The sequence below is a fragment of the Necator americanus genome, chromosome V, assembly GCF_031761385.1.
Source record: "Necator americanus strain Aroian chromosome V, whole genome shotgun sequence".
Lineage (NCBI taxonomy): Eukaryota > Metazoa > Nematoda > Chromadorea > Rhabditida > Ancylostomatidae > Necator > Necator americanus.
Window position 1 is genome coordinate 16,155,886 of NC_087375.1, and position 18,677 is coordinate 16,174,562.

Sequence of the window (18,677 nt, forward strand, 5' to 3'; positions counted from 1 at the left end):
TTCTCCTTTTGTCCACAAAATTAGTGGATTAGAAAATGCTGCTTCACCGTATTTTAAAGAAGAGGATTTCTTTGCTTTATTTGAATGACAACATTCTAATTTGCTCCTTTTGCACTGAATAATTCTTTATTCTCGCCCAGTCATAGATTTTAGAGAGCGACAGCGATTCGGTAAAATAGTGAGCTTATCTTGGGACTTGTTTCAGTTCACTTCGTTTTTATTTGGATGTTTTTTTAACGGTTTCTATGCACTAACGTAAGGACAAGCATGATTTCCAGGAAAGAACATATCTACGCGCCTTTTTTGTATATCACTTCTTTCTATGACAATCTCTTTGGAGGCCATCAATGTTTCGGCTTGTTATTCAAGGTTTTACGTATAGAGTCATAGATTAAGGGTTGCCCTGTCAGCTTCTGAAATACATTTTAGAGGAATACTGGATTTTTCTTTGTGGATAGCCGTGCTCCAGAATATACAAATGAATGATTGGTGGTTATTTCTGTTATGAGGTATAACTGTCATATATTTTCTCTCAGAGGGAGATATTAACCTATCAACTGCAGTTCTCACTACTCTTTTTCTCGTTCACGTTATTTGCCGTGAAATCTGTGCTGTGTCTAAAACTTCACATTCTCTTACGGGTCATCATAGGAACGTATGCTCAGTAAATCCTCGCTGTTGCCCAAATCCGAGTAATGGTGATACGTAAGGCTGATGGTGGTTTAGCGTTAAAGGCATCACCCCACGAATCTGAGGTGGTACGGATTTCAAGTTGAGTATTCGTATACGGGGTCGTAGATTATGGGGAAGAGAGGGTGATTCCGTTCATTTCTTCCTAATTGCCGTAGAAAACGGCCCGGATGATACGGCTTCGAGCGTTCCGGCGCGCTATTTTCTACAAGAAGTTCGATTAGAGCGCGCCAGCCGCGTGCGGCGCCGCATCTTCCGGGCCGTTTTTTACGCCGATCCACCTCTACATAATCCACGATCCCGTGTACAAATACTACACCTGAAATCCGTACCAACTCAGATTCGTGGGGTGATGCCTTTAATCAGATCTACCACTTCCGAAATTAAGTTGAACTGCGCTACTCTCGGTACTTCACCCCATTTTCCTTTAACGCTCAAAGATGCTGAAGACTGTGTAAGTATACACATAAATGAACTATAACTAAACGGCGGAGCCGTTTACATTTGTGCAGTCACACCGTGTGCACTTTCAGCTAGTGTATACGCATACATTCATTGCTTCGCTTTTTTCCGGCAGAAGTTTTTGCGTTTATCGATGTGCCACTTACAGCGCTTTCCCATTGTTTGTCGAGATGTTTTCGGATACTGGTTGTCCACTCGAGCATCCCACCACTCCTTGGCGCCGCATTTAAGCGCCCTGCTTTCCACTTCATTGATTTCCAGCGTTTGTTCAGCTTTATTACATTTCCCGTCGGTCACTTTTTTATCCACTCCGCAAATGATCCAAATAAGTTCTAATTTCCTGCTCACCCTCCTCCGGTCGTTTTCCAAATCCAAAAAAAGTATAAATAGTACTAAGTTTCTATTACTTATGCTCTGGAATGTAGTGTTCAACTCCTCATCTTCTGCTAACCATGTAAATAATGTAACGTCGAGAAGTGTGTCAGTCGCAATATCCACGATATGCACTGCATACGACTCTACTAAATAAAATCTTCATTCAAGAAGGATGTTCTGGCTAGCAGCCTTTCCGCATTAGTTAACAGAAGATTTATCAAATATGAGCTCTGACGTTATAAAACGGGCGAACCCTGCTGACGACTATGAGCTTCTGCAGCGGGTTGGCTCAGGCACCTACGGAGAAGTCTACAAGGCTCGCCACATAAGGTATCACTGAAATCTTTTCTGAAAACACAGCTTCCATTCTGAAGTCTTCTTCCAGGAGCGGAGAATTGTCAGCCGTAAAAGTAGTCAAATTGGAAGCGGGTGACAATTTCGCCATTATACAACAGGAAATTCTTATGATTCGCGAATGCTCTCATCCCAACATTATTGCCTATCATGGCAGTTACCTGCGACGAGACCGGTTGTGGATAGTGATGGAATATTGTGGAGGAGGTTCACTACAGGATATTTATCACAGTAGGTTTACTTTTTGCTCTGGTGCTGTTAAAATCTTGTCTGTTTTTTTTTCTTCTTCTGCGGTTTTCTTACTTTTTTTGTTCTTTCAAATTCTTCTTCTAACACTTCACTTTTTGTTCTATGTGGAAAATGGTCATATTCTTTAAGACAGTACGCCTTCCCTCAAAGTAGTACTCATACATGTCATTTAAAAAATTGATATGCGTTCTTCATAGCTTCTCGCTTTCCCTCTCAACACTGCATTTATTAGGATCGTTTTTGTACATCAGTAATGGATACGATTTCACGCTAATTTGGAACCCTTGTCCATAACTCAGCTGTGACCCAATTTGCGCGTTTTACGAAAGTAGTGTCGTTCCCTACGCCGTTTGCCTTTTCCGATGTCAACAACGCTATTTTGGAAGCCGGTGGCGTTAGTAAAGCTGAAGGCGGCGAGTGTCCAGTTTTAGTAAGGCTGCCGGGTGTAATTTGCGCCTATTCACTTCGAAAAGTGCCTTGACGTAGGCGTGTTCATGGAAAATGTTGAGTGTAGATGTCTGTAAAACCTCGAGACTTCGTATCAAAATGCAGTTTTGAGCGAATTTACCTAGTTCACATCGAAGAAAACGATGTTTTAAGAAGAAATTTAGTGGCTAAACATTGTTCAACCAATACAACGGGTATTTTAATGTTTGAGATTCGTAACCTAAAATCCTACGGAGTTGTAGATAGTTGTCGGAAGAATTTACCACAGATAATCTGTAAATTTGTTTAACCAGCCAATTCTCTGTTTTCTCAAGGTATGCAGAAGTTTTGAAAGTTCATGAATGAGGTACCTCTGTTCTCAGTCGTTTTTATATCAATTTTATTGTAGATAACTAAGGTCTTTGATGTCGTGTTATCTTCTAATTATTTCACGTAGAATATGATGCCATAAGTCTATTGATTTGTAGGCCATAGCCATACATCGGGCATTGTTGTAACTTTTTCTTTCATTTATTTTTACAGCTTTAACGACGGGAGACATTTCTAAAAGTCTAAGCAACGCGTTAACTACTATTGTGAGGGACCTCTGAAAAAAGTAACGTGATTTGTCCCTCATCAAATGACAGTGACAAGCTTTGCTGTGTAGGACCTTCCAATTAGAATTAATCAATTCTATAAATATCTTTTTTTTTCAGTTCCGTTTATAACTCTTAAGGCGGAGAGAGACGAAAAAGTATGTTAGGTGATCTCTAACTTGTAATCTAAGCGCTAAAGTTGCTTACTTTTCTCTTCAATAGTTTTCGTTGTCGCTCCATCATGGTCAGCTGTCCTTTGCATATATATTCATATGAGAATTAATTTTTCTAAGTCCGCTCGTAACGCATCCTTTCAGTGCTCTTTTGCTCACTCTTGTAGGCTTCTTCAACACTCTTTGCTTTTCCTCCAACGGTCCATTACTCAGGATGATTTATCTGATTTTTGTTCAGTGACGGGGCCATTGTCAGAACTTCAAATAGCTTTCGTTTGTCGCGAAACGCTTAAAGGGCTGGACTATCTTCACAAAATGGGAAAGGTAATGACAGAGCTTTTTTCATCTTTTTTTTTGATGTTAAATATAGATTAAATTGTTTCCATTATTTCTCCGCGAGGTGATTTCAGTAAGATTGCCGATGTTTTCTAGGTGCATCGCGATATAAAAGGTGCCAACATCCTCCTCACTCATGGCGGAGACGTCAAATTAGGTACCTAATGAAATTGATAAACTTTCCTCTATGTTAGAGTTTGTGTACGTTGTTATACCCGAAGTTTATTGACCATATCAACCTAGTAATCCATTAGATAGCTCCTAATTTTTCAAATTTTGGGACGAAAGTTCGTGGGTTGAATGTATTGTTGCAGAGCACTTATGAGCGCTAATTTTCTTCATTTGGGATATTGCTCCTGTCTCAATCTGGACAACTATGTGATAGACCCTTTGCTTTATAGTTTCATTTTTTTTTTGGGCTAATAATGTTGTTATTCCAGCTGATTTCGGCGTGGCCGCCCAGATAACTGCCACATTAGGAAAACGTAAATCATTCATAGGAACACCTTATTGGTATGTTCCTGTTTCTCCTTTCAAAATTCTGCGCTTCTTGTAACTTTCATTTCTTTTTGGCGGAACTTTTTAATATTTATGTTGAAGGATGGCACCTGAGGTCGCCTGCGTAGAGCGTCGTGGTGGGTATGGCTTCCAGTGCGATGTTTGGGCTGTAGGGATTACAGCCATTGAACTGGCAGAATGTCAGCCACCTTTATTTGAGCTCCATCCTATGCAGGTACGTTCCATAACAGTTGAAAACTATTTTCTCGCACTGGTTGGAACGGAAACAGATGAGCCGAAATCACACAAAAGTAGGAAAAATGACTTTACAATCACGTTGTGTTAGTTGCACCAGTTTTCGGCTTCTTAGTCAAATTTGCAGCTGTACTTTTCACTAAAAGCAAAAGGATAGACTGCATGATAAGCAGGCTTCTCTGGCGGAAATTGGTTAGTTTTGGTCTAGGGTATGCCACAACGAGGATCTTTACGACGAAGTCAAAATACTGTACAGGCGGATTATACGTCGAAAGCATTAACAATCTTGCACCGCTGTCAGGTATAACCATGGAAAATTGACTTCACTTCTTTGGTCACGGCAGAGGAGACAAGCAGCCCGGCTTGCTCAATGTGTTGTGAAGATTCAGTCGGGTTCAGTCTGCAAAATCGCTATAGTCGAAAACGGAAGACTGGACTCGGGTGGTAAAAGAGGACATGAGGATACTCGGGATTGAAATGCAGCTCAAGCAAGACGCCAAAATTGGCGGGATATGAAGTAAAGATGATTAAATTGATTCTGTGAACCGTTAGCTGAAGAATGTAAAGGTCAGGAGAGCTGTCTTTAAGTGCGACGCGCCTCTTCGAAGATGTGAGCAATCGCGTCAGGCGTTAATATCAGCTCGCCGATTAAGTCAAGTTATTCTTTACAACTTGTGCAGGTTGATACGCATGCAGTTGAAATTATCACATAAATACCTTGAGAGGTGATGCTGTAAACTCATCTAGAGCGTTTCCTTAAATTGTATTTCTCGGAAAAATTTGACGCTTATACGTCATCATTTCCTTATTATGTAGTGCAGTTGACAAGTTGTTCTAGTTCATAGTAATGCTTATGAAGCTAATTAAAAAAATTAAGCTAAGACTAAGCTAGAATAAGTGGTACCGTCTGTGAACTTTATTACTATCATCGTTGTTGCAGTTCCTTTACGGGGTCGTAGTTTGTGGGGAAGAGGGTGATTTGGTTCATCTCTTTCTAATTGATTTCAGATTCAGGTGGATTTCAGGTGGAGCATTTGTACACGGGATCGTGAATTATGTAGAGGTGGATCGGCGTAAAAAAACGGCCCGGAAGATGCGGCGCGTGCACAAGGCTGGCGCGCTCCAGTACAACTCTTCGTTGACAACAGCGCCCCGGAATGCCCGAAGCCTCATCTTCCGGGCCATTTTTTACGGCAATTAGGATGAAATGGACGGAATCATCTTTCTCTCTATAATCTACGACTCCGTATAGGCTAACGCACCTGAAACCGGTCTCCACCCCGGATTCGTGGGGTGATGCCTTTAATCGGCATCTGATACCAGATTTGAACCTTGAGTGTTATAACTAAAAGTTAAAAGTTTAAAAGTTTCTAGCGTTAATCAATCCGCTTGGGATGCGCTCCCACGTTCACTTCGATTCAGAATCGTTCATGGTTCACAAACGTGTAACTGGCCTATACAATGACTTGCGGTGGCTAGCCGATGTGTCAAGTCAATGTTTTTATCCTCCCAGACAAGTTTGGTACCAATTTATCGACCCCGGAGGGATCAAAGTCTTGGTGAGCACTATTGCGGATCCGAACCTCCGATCGATCGTGCAGGAAGCGGAACCTCTAACCGCTACACTACACCCGGCCCAGTGTTATAACTAACGATGAATAAGTAGTTAATTAAGTAACAACTAATAATTTTAGGTACTATACCTTATGACGAAAAACAGTTTCAAACCACCGCACCTCAAAGAGAAACACCGCTGGTTAGTTGCTTTTGCTCTCCAGATCTTTCTGTTATATGACCTAACGATTTTGGCTGAGAGCAGCTCAGAAATTCGCAATGTTTTCATTTAATTTTCAATTCATCATATCGTCAGTGAAAATAATGTCACAGAAGGTGCATAAAACTTAGCAATTTGCCAATTAGTCCGTGTAGTAAAATGTGGACGAATTGTAACGGCTGGAGTACTTCAGCTCCTTTTGCGAGCAAGGTCAGAGCAACAGCGGTGTGAAGTAATTCTTTGGTTGGAACCGGTCTTAATGGAAATTCGATTATAATCATGAATCATTTCTTTTCAGCGGCAACTTTTATGTTCGGTTGATTGAGAATTCCATATCAGTGCGGCAATTTTTCAACCTCTCGTCATTCTAGGTCACCGCTCTTCCACGATTTCGTTCGCCAGTGCCTCACCAAAAATCCCAAGAAGCGACCAGCTCCCGATAAACTTCTTTCAGTATGTTTTTGTTTTTTCGTCTGATCGGCGAGAGCGTTTGCAGAGTCGCAAAGATGATGTAAATGAGAGAAAGGAATTTTTGGACAATACTCAACAACACTTATTTTCATTTCTGCCTCTCCAACCATTCTCTGTACTTTATTTATCTTTCTCTTCATTTTGTTCTCATAAATAGTCGAATAACCAAGGATTATTAAAGGAGATGGTGGAAATAATGATTTTTTTTTTAATCGTATGAAGATGACAGTCATGCACCATCATGACCTTTACAGAAATCTGTTGCTCGTAGTAGCAACATCATTCGTGTAAATTTGTGGAATTCATATCTGTGGAAGTAGTTTATCTTTTACGTTTTATATTGCCTATTTCAGTCTCATCATTTCGTATTGGGTTCTTTGAGTTCAAGAATGACGAGAGATCTGCTGGATAAGGTGATGGTGGTGATCAAGTTATACTTATTTTTGTGAATTTGGTTGTCTATGAATATTATTCTCTGTTTTTCGTGCTTGACGTCTCATTTTTCAGGTAAATAATGGGTCTTCTGCTCGTATAATAGGTAGAGAGACTCGGGATGAAGAGGAGAAAGACAGCGGTGAAGAGGATGAGGTTTCTTCCGTTGTATATTTAGAAAGTGGCTGAATTTTTCCTTTGGAAATGTATCGACTTGCAGATTTTTCTCCAATTGGTTACAGGAGAAAATAAGCGTTTACCTAATTTTTTCTTACTCTTCTTTATCCACGTAGCATGAGAGGGTTACCTTGATGCAGTAGAAAATCTCAGTTTTTTTTTTTGGCACTTTAAATAAGCTACTGTGCGAATCATGAGGTATGTATAGCATATTGCATAGGATCCGAATTGTCGCCCAAAACCATAGCAGAATTTGTATTTCCTTGAATCATAGTGCTTGAGGATCAATATTAGTGCTGCTGTTTCAGCCGTAGCCACACATGCGATAGCTGAAGCCGGTGCTACCACCCCCTTCACTTTTGGATTGTTGGCGAAGGGATCCTCATCAGTTGAGCTACACCCTATGAACTAGACTCCCTCAGTCTGAGGAGGGTCCAGTTCCTCATCGCGCCTAAGCGACCGTAGCAGGCAACGACCGTTTGTCTTTAATTAATGCTCAGTATTTCAGAAGATTCATCTTATCTATGAACTGTAGGGAAATTCTATGCTCGCGATGTGGCGGTTTCGTCGAGAGACAGTTATTTGAGGTCTTACTTGATCAACGTCATTTCTGGCTGTGGTCGTTTCCTCCATTAGGCGTTTTCAAGGCGATAGGATCAGAATGGACAGCATAACCACCACCTAATGTTGATGGTTTTTGTATTTACATGATTGAATTGCTTTCTTATTCAATCTCGTTATGACTTTCATCACGCCGGAAAGTGAGTCCACGATGTGCAGTATGGAAAAGCCCACTGTTTTGCTTATTGCTGGAAAAAATGGCGTGATAGAGTCGAATCATAATTATTACTTCTAGCTGTTAGATCTCGCTGGTGACGAGGTCTTACCATGACCTGCTTTTGGGACTTAATTATCGAACTAATTGACTTTTGATCCTACACAAAAATTGATGTTTTTCTCTGCTGTTCTGAAAGTTACTTCACTCCTCGAAACATAGAATGCACGTTGTAAAGATCACGCTCATCTCATTGTTTTCTTCGAATTAATAATACTTTCAGTATTATTAATTCGAAGAAGACTATGAGTTATTGTGGAGGAGAGCGAGTATCTGAACTCTACGCTTCTGCTGTGGGTATCACTTCGTCAAAATCGTGATGCGCTTAATTAATTCAATTTAACTCACATTAAATGTAAAATGAGAGGAGTTCTCATGTTGCACTTATGCTGATACCTCAGCCACTTCCTTCAGTCTAGCTGTAGTCGCCCCTTCCGGTTAATAAATATTGAGTAAATATTGGGTTAATAAATAATAAATATTGCAGGAAGATCTACACCTACAAAATGTCGCCCCAATGCGGATCGGTCTTCCTGATCGTTTTGACGGTCTTCGGCTAGCTGGGGTTGGACGCGTTCGAGACCTCACACCTTCAACGCCTTCTTCCTGCTCATCAGGGTCCTCCCGCAGCGGATTCCATTCAGATCGTACTCTTCCAGCAAGAGTACGTAGTCTTAAAATTTGCTTATTCTTCTTCATTAGATAGTTTATTCAGTTTTCTTGCATTTATAATGTGTAGACGTTCCCTCATTTTTATCACATCGACAGGACATGCCTCCATTGCCGGATGTGGTCTCAGGAGACGCACTGCTGCATGACGGAAATGGGGTCATAGAGGATGACTGTGGGACTCTACTAGGTTAGATTCTATGTTTCAAAGAAATTTTACTGCAGTTTCAAATCGTCACTCATATCCGCAAGAAAGCACATTTCCCGGAAAATTTAGGTCTTTTGCGCCAGAATTGACTTATAATACGCTTGTCTCCTCCATTTGGCCGAAATCCTGAAGTCAAGCGACTGGAAGGTGCAAGGGAGGCGGTTTGGAGTCGCCTCAAACAAATAAGCTCCATTTGTCCACTCCAGAAAGACGTTCTTTTTTTCGTTCTCATCGTTCTGCTACAAAACCCGTGGACTTCAGTCCTGCAACTTACCCAAAAATTAGACCGAAGAAACAACAGTAGGAAAGAGTTTTCATACTCGGGAGTAGCGTCCAGTACGCAACGGCCAGGAAGGACGAGTTTGGGCTGCCGAAACAGAAAAGGAAGGACTAGGATGACAATTTGTGCGTACAACGCCCGTTCTTTTGCATCGAATGCATTCATTGAAGTTCTAATGATGCTAGCTAGGAAGATTAAGTACGACTTCTTCGGACTGACCGAGACGGGACGGCGCCACCCACTTAGTACCGTATACGACACTGGCGAAAAAGTGGTTTTAGGGGCATGCGGCAGTAGGAGTTGAAGTTGATGTCCTCGTCGAACACGAATATGGCAATGAACATCGATTCTTTCGAACAACTTACAACCCGAATCGGAAACTTCACGCCCACGACTTATCGGAACGAGCAAGAGGTAGAGGCTCTTCGAGTTTATCACGGAACCATCTATAGAAACTTGAAATTCTATAGAAACATCTATAGAAATTTTGTACGTTGTTTGGTGTTTGTGCCTACAGGGTACGTAAAAACGCGCCACCGCACGCGTCGCATCTACGAGCAAACGGTCGAAAATCAATGAGGTCTCTTCAGCAGCCTATTGAAATAAATACTAATAAATGCTGAGGGAAGTGGAACGTGCATCAGAGAGCGCGTTCGAATGTTAGAATGCGCCCTCTGGTGCACGTTCTAACGTACTTCGAAGTAGCAATTGTCGTTCTAGCGTCGTTTTGCAGAATGATTAGTGGAAATTGAGTGGGACCACATTTATACTCGTGTGCAATACGCCGAAATCCATATTTGCCCACAGAGATCTCAACATGGTCGTTTTCGTGATGCCGCTGCCTTTGACGAAGACTTTTGACTTAGTTGAAACGGAAGTTGAATGCTCATCTAAGCTTCGAACAACCAAGGCATCCCGGCTCAGTACAGAAAAGTACTTCGAGAGTTGTCCAGTAACTTTATAACAGGAATTTGACACTAATGACATTACAAGAACATCACCATTAACGTGAATATAGGGGTCCGATAAAGTGATACAATCCAATCAAAAATATTTACCGCCACTCTCGCAAATGCAATACGAAAGCTATAGTGTGACAACAAAGGAGTGACGGTTGATTGTCGGAAGTTAAGCCTGGGTTTTGCTGATGACATCGTTCTGATAACATTTAGGATCAGCCAAGTAGAACGAATGATGGCCGAATTCGACAAAATATGCGAAAGCATCGGTATTCAGCTGGGTCTACGAACGGACGGTGTTCATTATCAACTTCGGATTATTACCTGTGTGTTTACCTGGGTCAGGAAATGAACATGAACCTGACTCAGGCGATGGGCAGAAGGAAACGAGTAGCTATAAGAGTGTCTAGGATGTAGTGAGTGTGAGTGAGCGACTGGGTTCCACTCGATAGCATTTTGAAGAACAGCGAGAATTAAGGCGGTCAAAACGAATGTCTCCTGAACCACATTACCCTCTCAGACATATTTTGAGTGTAATTATATGCAAACAACACAGCGAATTACTCTAACTATAACTCAGACATAATGGCGGCTTCTGTGTTCTGTTTTGTTGACAACATCTTCATTGACGATAAATCCAATCAATCCAATGATCAAGTAGGTGGTGCTGCCGGCTGTTCTTCTCCTTTGAAACGCTTGAAGTACATCGCTTCTTTTGCGTCCAACAGACCTTGCTTAGTACATCGGTGTTAATGTCATCCACCTCTCTTCCATGTAAATATTATGCCTGTTTAACGTACGGATAAAGAACGCAGTTTTGGAGTACTTCTCCCTGTGAGCGAAAGCTCTGAACTTCATTTTTCTACACTCTCTCCGGCCACACCCATCAGGAGAATGTTCGGGTTTTTTTTTCTTTTTTTGGTCTTCTTTCTTCTCATCTTTCTTTCTACTGGGATTCTTTATTATCAATAGTCTTCAAATGTTCAGTGTACACTTAGATGTAACATTTATTACTTATATGTTGGACAACCAAGAGTCAGTGGAGTGATGTTACGTACGTATACGTGCTCAGTACAATCTGCAGCTGCAAATCACCAGGAAAGCATAACTGTCTAGGCCATACAACTTAACTACGCAGCAAAAGCACTGAATATCTCAAAATGTACGCAGGAACGGATCATAATCGTGAGAATTTACTGTCGATTTTAGCACCAGGAGCGGCTTCGAGAACATTGCGAACAGTTCAAAGTCCGGCCCATCGATCTTCATCTTTAGAGCACAACAGTGCTGTGCGTATGCGAGCGGTCGCAAATGATGAAGCTGAGCGGCCGAAAACATACTTTGGAATGCCGATAACCCCTAAAGTAAGCGATCTGCCGCTTAAGTTCCAAACAGAATTATAATCTGTTACATATTTAGGTAGTTATGGGTGCATGCTTCACAAAGATGGTTCATGAGTGTAATCTTCGTATTAACTGCGCTGGTTCATGGGTGCATCCAGGAACTGGTGCTCAGTTTTTGCTCCTCGGTTGTGAGGAGGGCATTTATACTGTTGATACCAACAAACTGCACGATGGAGAATTGAACAAGGTAACGTGTTTTCTTCTTGTATTCGCATTTATCGTCAACCAGTAATTGTCATAGGTGCGATAGGGAAGAGCCGGACCCTCCTTAGGTGAAGGGGGTCTGTTTCATGCGGTGCAGCTCAGGTGATGAGGATCCCTCCGTCAACCGTCTGAAAATGATGAGGGTAGGAGCAGCGGTTCCGACTATCGCACGCATTCTACTTGCGGAAGATAATCACGCTAACGAATGTTTTGGGAATCTAGGTGTTATCACACAATTTTCCACAATTCACTCAATTTTCCACAATTCACACAATTTCACAAAGATTAAACCAAAACATAAGCTGATAGTATTGCCCATGTTCGACTGTCTTTGAATCTCGGCATGTTGAAACGTAGTTTTAACTGATTTCCTTGAGCTGTAGCCAAGATTGGTATCGATCTTTATTAAACAGCGGCTAACGTTTCGGCGATATCGCCTTCGTCAGAGCCTGGAAAACTCAAAGCCATTAGTGAACTATCCCCTCAAGCGCCTCATCACCCTACAGAAAGCACCCAAACGTTAAGCAAACTCAAACAGCAACACATAGGCTAGTACTTACCTCATTAGCTAGACTTGTTAACTCAGCAGACCACCACGTACCACAACTACGAGTCACAAGGGTTTTATATAGGGACCTCACGGCCCGCCCCGTAGATCAAAACCCGCATAGGTCTTGATACGGGGATAACTCGTTTGTGATAGCAATCCACTCATCCTTCCTGTTCATTTTTGAACTTTTGGCGGTTATCCAAAAGGCCTCTAGCGTTCTGCGTGCTGTGATTTCGGACTCGTAGGATAATATACGAACTTCTACCTCTACTTCGGAGTTTGGATGACATATTCTACGGTGTGCTCCAAGTGGGGTGAAGGTTTTTGATTTTGCGAGTCCATCTAGATGCTCCTTGACCCTAATACACAATGGGCGTCCCGTTTTCCCTATATAATCGTCACCGCACAACCTGCACGTGATACGATACACCACTCCCGATATCATGCAATCACCCTCTCTGCCATACGGGCAAACCACGCAGCTGGAAGTTGTGCAGAGTCGATCATACACACGGTTACGTACCAGCTGACCCTTGAGGTTTGCTGGAGGTATTTCCACAACCCTCACGTCATTCCTTAGACCCGCTTTTCGTAGACAGCCCCGTACTGCTCTGCTCATATCATCAGATATATAAGGTAAACAGAAAGGGATCTTCTCTGGGCCATCCACTACGTTGGGTCTTCGAGAGGGATACCGTGCTTGTCGGGTAGCACCATCTCCAGCTGGGTACCCATTGAACATTGCTACTTTATGGGCCACATTTATAGACCATGCTTTTTCCTGGCTACTCGATGAGACTCTTGCCGCCGTTCTGTACATGTTACCTATAACAGATTTTTTCATTTTGCTGGGATGCGCTGAAAGATAGTGGATTAAGATGTTTTTACTACTGGGTTTCCGGTACCACTTAGTCTTACATATCCTATTCCGCAAGTAAATGTGCACATTCAGGAAAGCCAACCAGTTGTCTATCGGTCTCTCCCTTGTGAACTTAATGTGCGGACATTGCTGATTGAGAAGATTGAAGCACGCGTCTAGTTCTGCTTGGGTTGAGCAGACGACGCAACAATCATCTATGTAACGATAATACAGCAGTGGTTTGCGGTCTATTATAGGCTTTTCGATCTTGGCCATGAAAACAATGGCGAGAGTGCGTGCGTGCGTGCGTGCGTGCGTGCGTGCGTGCGTGTGTGTGTGTGTGTGTGTGTGTGTGTGTGTGTGTGTGTGTGTGTGTGTGTGTGTGTGTTTGTGTGTGTGTGTGTGTTTGTGTGTGTGTGTGTGTTTGTGTGTGTGTGTGTTTGTGTGTGTGTGTGTCGAAACGTGCTACGGGTCCCACAGCGTCGAATTTCTGTGCCATTGTGCAGTAGTATCGCCCAATAACCTCGCCGCTAAAGGTGAATGGGTCCTTGCAACCGTTTCATGGCACTACGACACTGCAGTTCGCCCCCATTTTATCGCTATCTGGTGTCGACACACCAATCCGATGCCGCTGGACCCGTCGCACCCATATTACCTCACCTCAACCTCGGTGCACCAACCCGATGCCGTGGGACCCTTCGCACCCCCTTTTTCAAATTTCGTGACACATATATACACGCACACAAGGAGCAAGTGTTGCTTACTGGCATCTCTTCTAGCAAGGGACTCGGAGAGCATCGTATTTTTCTTTGAAGGACTTCGTAAAGAGGTCTGACCAGAAGGTAGTATGCTTCTACCATCTTCTCGGAGAGTTAGAAATCCTTTTTTTGCCTACAGGAACAATATAGTTCCTCGTTGGCTCCACCTACTTACATTTCCAGCTTCCCTGGTGACGAATAATACTTCAAAATTAGTAGATTGGTCACTTGAGCTTAAAAAAACAACGTCGCAGATTATAAAATTTGATCTTTGCTATTTCCCACTTTTCTATTGTACAAGTCAATGATAAAAGGAGTATATTTCAGGTCCATCATAGACGGTGTTCTTGGCTGTACGTCTACCGAGATGTACTCATGGCCATGCAAGGTAGAACATCATATTTGTACAGGTAGTTCCAACCTTTGTGGTCCTGTTTCTATTTGGAATTATTAATATTACTTCCAGGCATGATTTGGTTGCACTTTCTCAAAAGAATCTCACTTTGCGTATAAGTAAACCAATAAACAAAGTACCCGAGAAATACATTCCAAAAAAACTTGCGATAACCGTTCGACTACCAGAAACCAAGTGAGTTTTACCTAGGTTTTTTATGTGAGGTGGCTCATTCAAGCGCTTCCTTGCAGAGGGGCCCTCCAGTGTACAACGTCACGTGGCACTGGTCCTCAGGCTGGGGCCATTTTTCTTTGCTGTTGCATTCCATCTTCTGTTTTGCTGTTTCAATGGTATGATTTTGATAATTCAAAGCTAGAAATCCGCAAAATGTTGTTCTTGTTCTGGAAACGTGCCGAGTTTTCCGTGTATTGCAACGGGGATCGAAATGATTTCTTTACCCGGAGCTACTCTTTTTTATATAAAGACCTAAAAAATAGTTTTGAACTGTACTTGTTTGTGTATCCTCTAGTCCTATTTAAGTGAGAGGCGTTTGTAAGCGAACTCTATCACAAAGCAAACACATCTCTCGTTCCGAACCATCGGCCACTTCTTTTATGAAGAGATTATCCATGCGGTATTAGTATACATATATTGAGCACACATTTCTTAATTACTCAACTATGGGAGATTTCATGTCGTCATGAGTTACATTAAACGATAACATTTTACAACATTGTCTGCTCTATTAAGAAGAATTTTCTACCTCAAAATTCTTAGTTATCCTATCAGATTGCTCTTTTTTTTAAATGGAAAGTGACAATACGAGTGTTGCTGTAATGTGCTAGCTTACAAGGTATCAACTTTTGTTTGTTGTAAGAGGTGATTTCAGCCAGAAAGATAAGTGTTCATTCAGATTGAGGTCACAATGAAAGAGATCCCACCACACATCACCTATCATTTTAAAGTTATGCAGTTTTATTTAGGTATGAACCACTGAACAAATTTCTTTTGGTTAGGTCGGCTGATCTCGATGCCACTTTAAGGTTTCCTCTCAGTCCATTTAGGGTATGTATTTCATTTCAAATACCTGTTTTGTATGTATATGTATGTAGTGTAGTGTATTGTATTGTGTATGTATGTATGCATATGTAGTGTAGTGTCTTTCAGTTGGTCAACGCCCGCACTGATTTCCCACAACTGTGCGTTGGAGTACAATCCACGGAAAGCAATGACAAATACGAATTTAGTTGGGTCAAATTCGAAGATAGAAAGGTGAATCTTTCAGTAATTCCTACAATGTAGCCAATAACTCCTATGTTCCATCGTTCTCTTGCTTGTTGTTTATAACATGCTTAATAAGATACTCATACAAGGAACACAATACGGCGTTGAGATAGAGATATCTCATCACCTTATTGTGTTAATTTAATGAGTCATAACGTATGATGGCCTTCATCAGAGTGCCTTTCAGGTTCTGGATACTCCAGACACTTTAAACATTTCACTGTTCGACAACGCTAAGCTTGATGTAGCCGGAATGTCTCAAATTGGCAAAGATTCTCTGTTGTTTGCATATCGAAATAAGGTGAATCCTAATCCTATCCTTTATGTCGGCTCTCTCTTATTCAACAGGATTCAACGTTTAGGTTGTGATCACCGACTTGGAAGGACGAGAGAAGACAAAATTAGCTGTATTTACATTTAATTTCCACATAGAATACATCCATACAATGTCCGATTCCATACTAGCATTCCATTCTCATGGTGTACAAGTATGTCATCGAATTATTATAGTTTTTCGATTGCCCAACTTTTCTTCTTTGGGTGTTTTCCACCAATCTAGAAAAGTTGATAGCAGTCTTTTTCTGTTTTACATATTTCGGAGTAAACTATCCTGCATGCAAGACAAATCATTGTCTTATCAGTTAAAATTTTGACCGCAACTTTTGAATGGTCAACTTTTTTGTGAAGAAAATACGATGACAGAGAGCAGAACGAATGTTTCGCAGTTTTTTTAAAATGTTTTTGTCAATGTCTTTGAGTGAGCTGCATATTTGATTTTCCGTTCTCTAATTCTGATAATTTGATATATCTAGTTTTCAGGGAAGATGTCTGTCCAATAATACAGTAACACAAGATATTTCGGACATGTCAAAAATTTATCGTGTGATAGGTGATGACAGGTATGTTGACACGATCTTTGTTGGCTTTTTTGATTTATCTATTCAAATAATTATGTTCTTCAACCTTTTGCGGTGATTTATTTTACTACGAATTTGCTTTTTTTGACAAGCAACCAGAATTGAGGGCCTATATTAAGTACGACAAAAGGATAAGGTCACTGGCGTATCAATCCTCTTGGAATGCACCTACGCGTTTTACTGCAGTTCGTAATCGTTCAGGTTTTGGAACACGTGTTGGCCCACACAATGACTTGCGGATGCTAGCCGATGATGAAGTCAGTGTTTTTATCCTCCTAGACAAGTCCGGTCCCAATTTACTCCGGAGGGATGAAAGGCTTGGTTTGCGCTAGGGCGGTTTCGAACCAGCGACCATGTGGTAGCAACGGACCTCCAACCGACTGCGCCACAGCGGCCCAATCGATCGGAGGTCCAAATCGGCCCTAGTGCTTACCAAGCTCATCATTCCTCCGGGGTCGATAAATTGGTACCAGGCATGAGATACATGTCTGGTACCAATTTATCGACATGTCTGGGAAGATAAGAAAATTGACTTGGCACATAGGCCAGTCGTTAGGTATCCGCAGCCGAATAAGTGCGTGCAGAAGAGGCTGCCGGTAGGCCAGAGCAGACATATCTTAGTCCACCTATAATCACTAAGCCATGTCCATCAACCACCACGTCACTGAGGTCATGTGACGTGTTTGTATTGCAATTAAGTGATAGAGTTGACTTCTATGAAGGTTCAAAGAACGAAAAGGTAGCAACGTAGCAAATGGAAAAAGACGTAGAGAATGAAAATGCAAAAAATGAAGAAAGAACATAGGAGATTTGTACAAGAAAGAAAAACATCAGAAAACATAAATGAAGCTGAAAATTGAAAACGTTCCAAAATAAAAGTTAAAAGGTGTAGAACCGAGAACCTGGTTTTTGAAAAATGTAGATTTGTGGTTGAAAAAACTATATAGAAGATATACATGTATATTTGTATTTATACAGACTGTTAAATCCATGTAAGATACTGCAGTGGTTTGTAAAAGTTTCGATATGTTTTACATAAATAAAACACTATTATTTTCTATTTCTGGGATTTCGTCCGATGTATATGTAGGCGATCGATACTCCGTACAGAAGCAATGCCAGAGATAACGTGCTTCTGCATGACATGTTTCGCACCTCGTTAGACGATGAGGGTCGAAGATGGACGATGTGATGGGCGGGGCGTAAGGCAAACGCAGCGCAATGCTCTGTTGACGCCATTAACTACTGCGCAGAGCAATTAACCATAGCCGTTGCCAGTCGTTTCCCCTAAGGATAGGTTGTCGCGGAAGTTGCGATTACCTAACGATACGCACCCTGGCTAGCCCCTTCAAGCCATTGTAAGGCTGCACGAGTTAATAAAGCTCAAACGGGGTCTGAGTTGAAGTGAACACGTAGGCGGATTCCCATAGGGATTGATCAACGACGTGAATTTCATCCTTTATCCTTATAATGAGTACGACACCTTCTTCTTGTTTGCAGGGTGATTGCATTGAAATCGCATCCGCTTTGCAGCTGCGAGAAGCACGATATATGCTTACTGACCGGCCATGAGGCCACGCCCCTGGAGTAAATTTGTGTAAAATATAAATATTCGTATTGCCCGTGAACATAATATGTGTGATTGATAATTGTGTGCATTGTTCTCTGCTTATATGCCTTTGTCGGCGCTTGCTGTTGTGTTTTGTTCTCCACATCACTTCTGATGAACTTCGCGCTTTCTAGTCACGTTCCTTCGTTGATTTGTTCCCCTGCCAAGTAACTATACATAGGATGTCATTATTTTTCTCTGTATCTCTGATGATGCTTTCCTTTACAGCATAGTTTTTTTTTTGTTCTGCTTCCACCTTCCTATTTCTTCAATTCCTTATGTGTATTGGTACTCATAATCGTAGATCTCTGTTTAAAGTATAAATAGTTTTTTTTTCCTTTCCACATGAACCGTATCGCGAATTGATGAGTGTCTCTTATATAATAGTACTGTTGTCTATTGCTGTATACAATTTGGTTTTTTTTTTGTTTTCATCAAGTTCAATCTTGCTGCGCTTCACGATTCTTATTCTTGTTAGGA

General features: G+C 41.6%; 1 protein-coding gene across 1 annotated transcript; it reads left to right on the forward strand.

The window, feature by feature from the left end:
• Positions 1 to 1,750: 1,750 nt before the first annotated feature.
• RB195_014042 (uncharacterized protein) lies at positions 1,751 to 18,179 on the forward strand (the record flags this gene model as incomplete). Its single annotated transcript, XM_064204140.1, has 23 exons — positions 1,751 to 1,857; positions 1,913 to 2,112; positions 3,564 to 3,649; positions 3,758 to 3,818; positions 4,102 to 4,174; positions 4,262 to 4,394; positions 6,109 to 6,170; positions 6,560 to 6,641; positions 7,013 to 7,072; positions 7,167 to 7,247; positions 8,591 to 8,767; positions 8,872 to 8,962; positions 11,429 to 11,583; positions 11,639 to 11,809; positions 14,321 to 14,403; positions 14,460 to 14,582; positions 14,639 to 14,737; positions 15,371 to 15,452; positions 15,555 to 15,659; positions 15,859 to 15,972; positions 16,034 to 16,159; positions 16,491 to 16,570; positions 18,089 to 18,179. 23 exons carry the CDS (start codon positions 1,751 to 1,753, stop codon positions 18,177 to 18,179), a joined length of 2,442 nt encoding a protein of 813 aa, XP_064060021.1.
• Between the last annotated feature and the right edge of the window lie 498 nt (positions 18,180 to 18,677).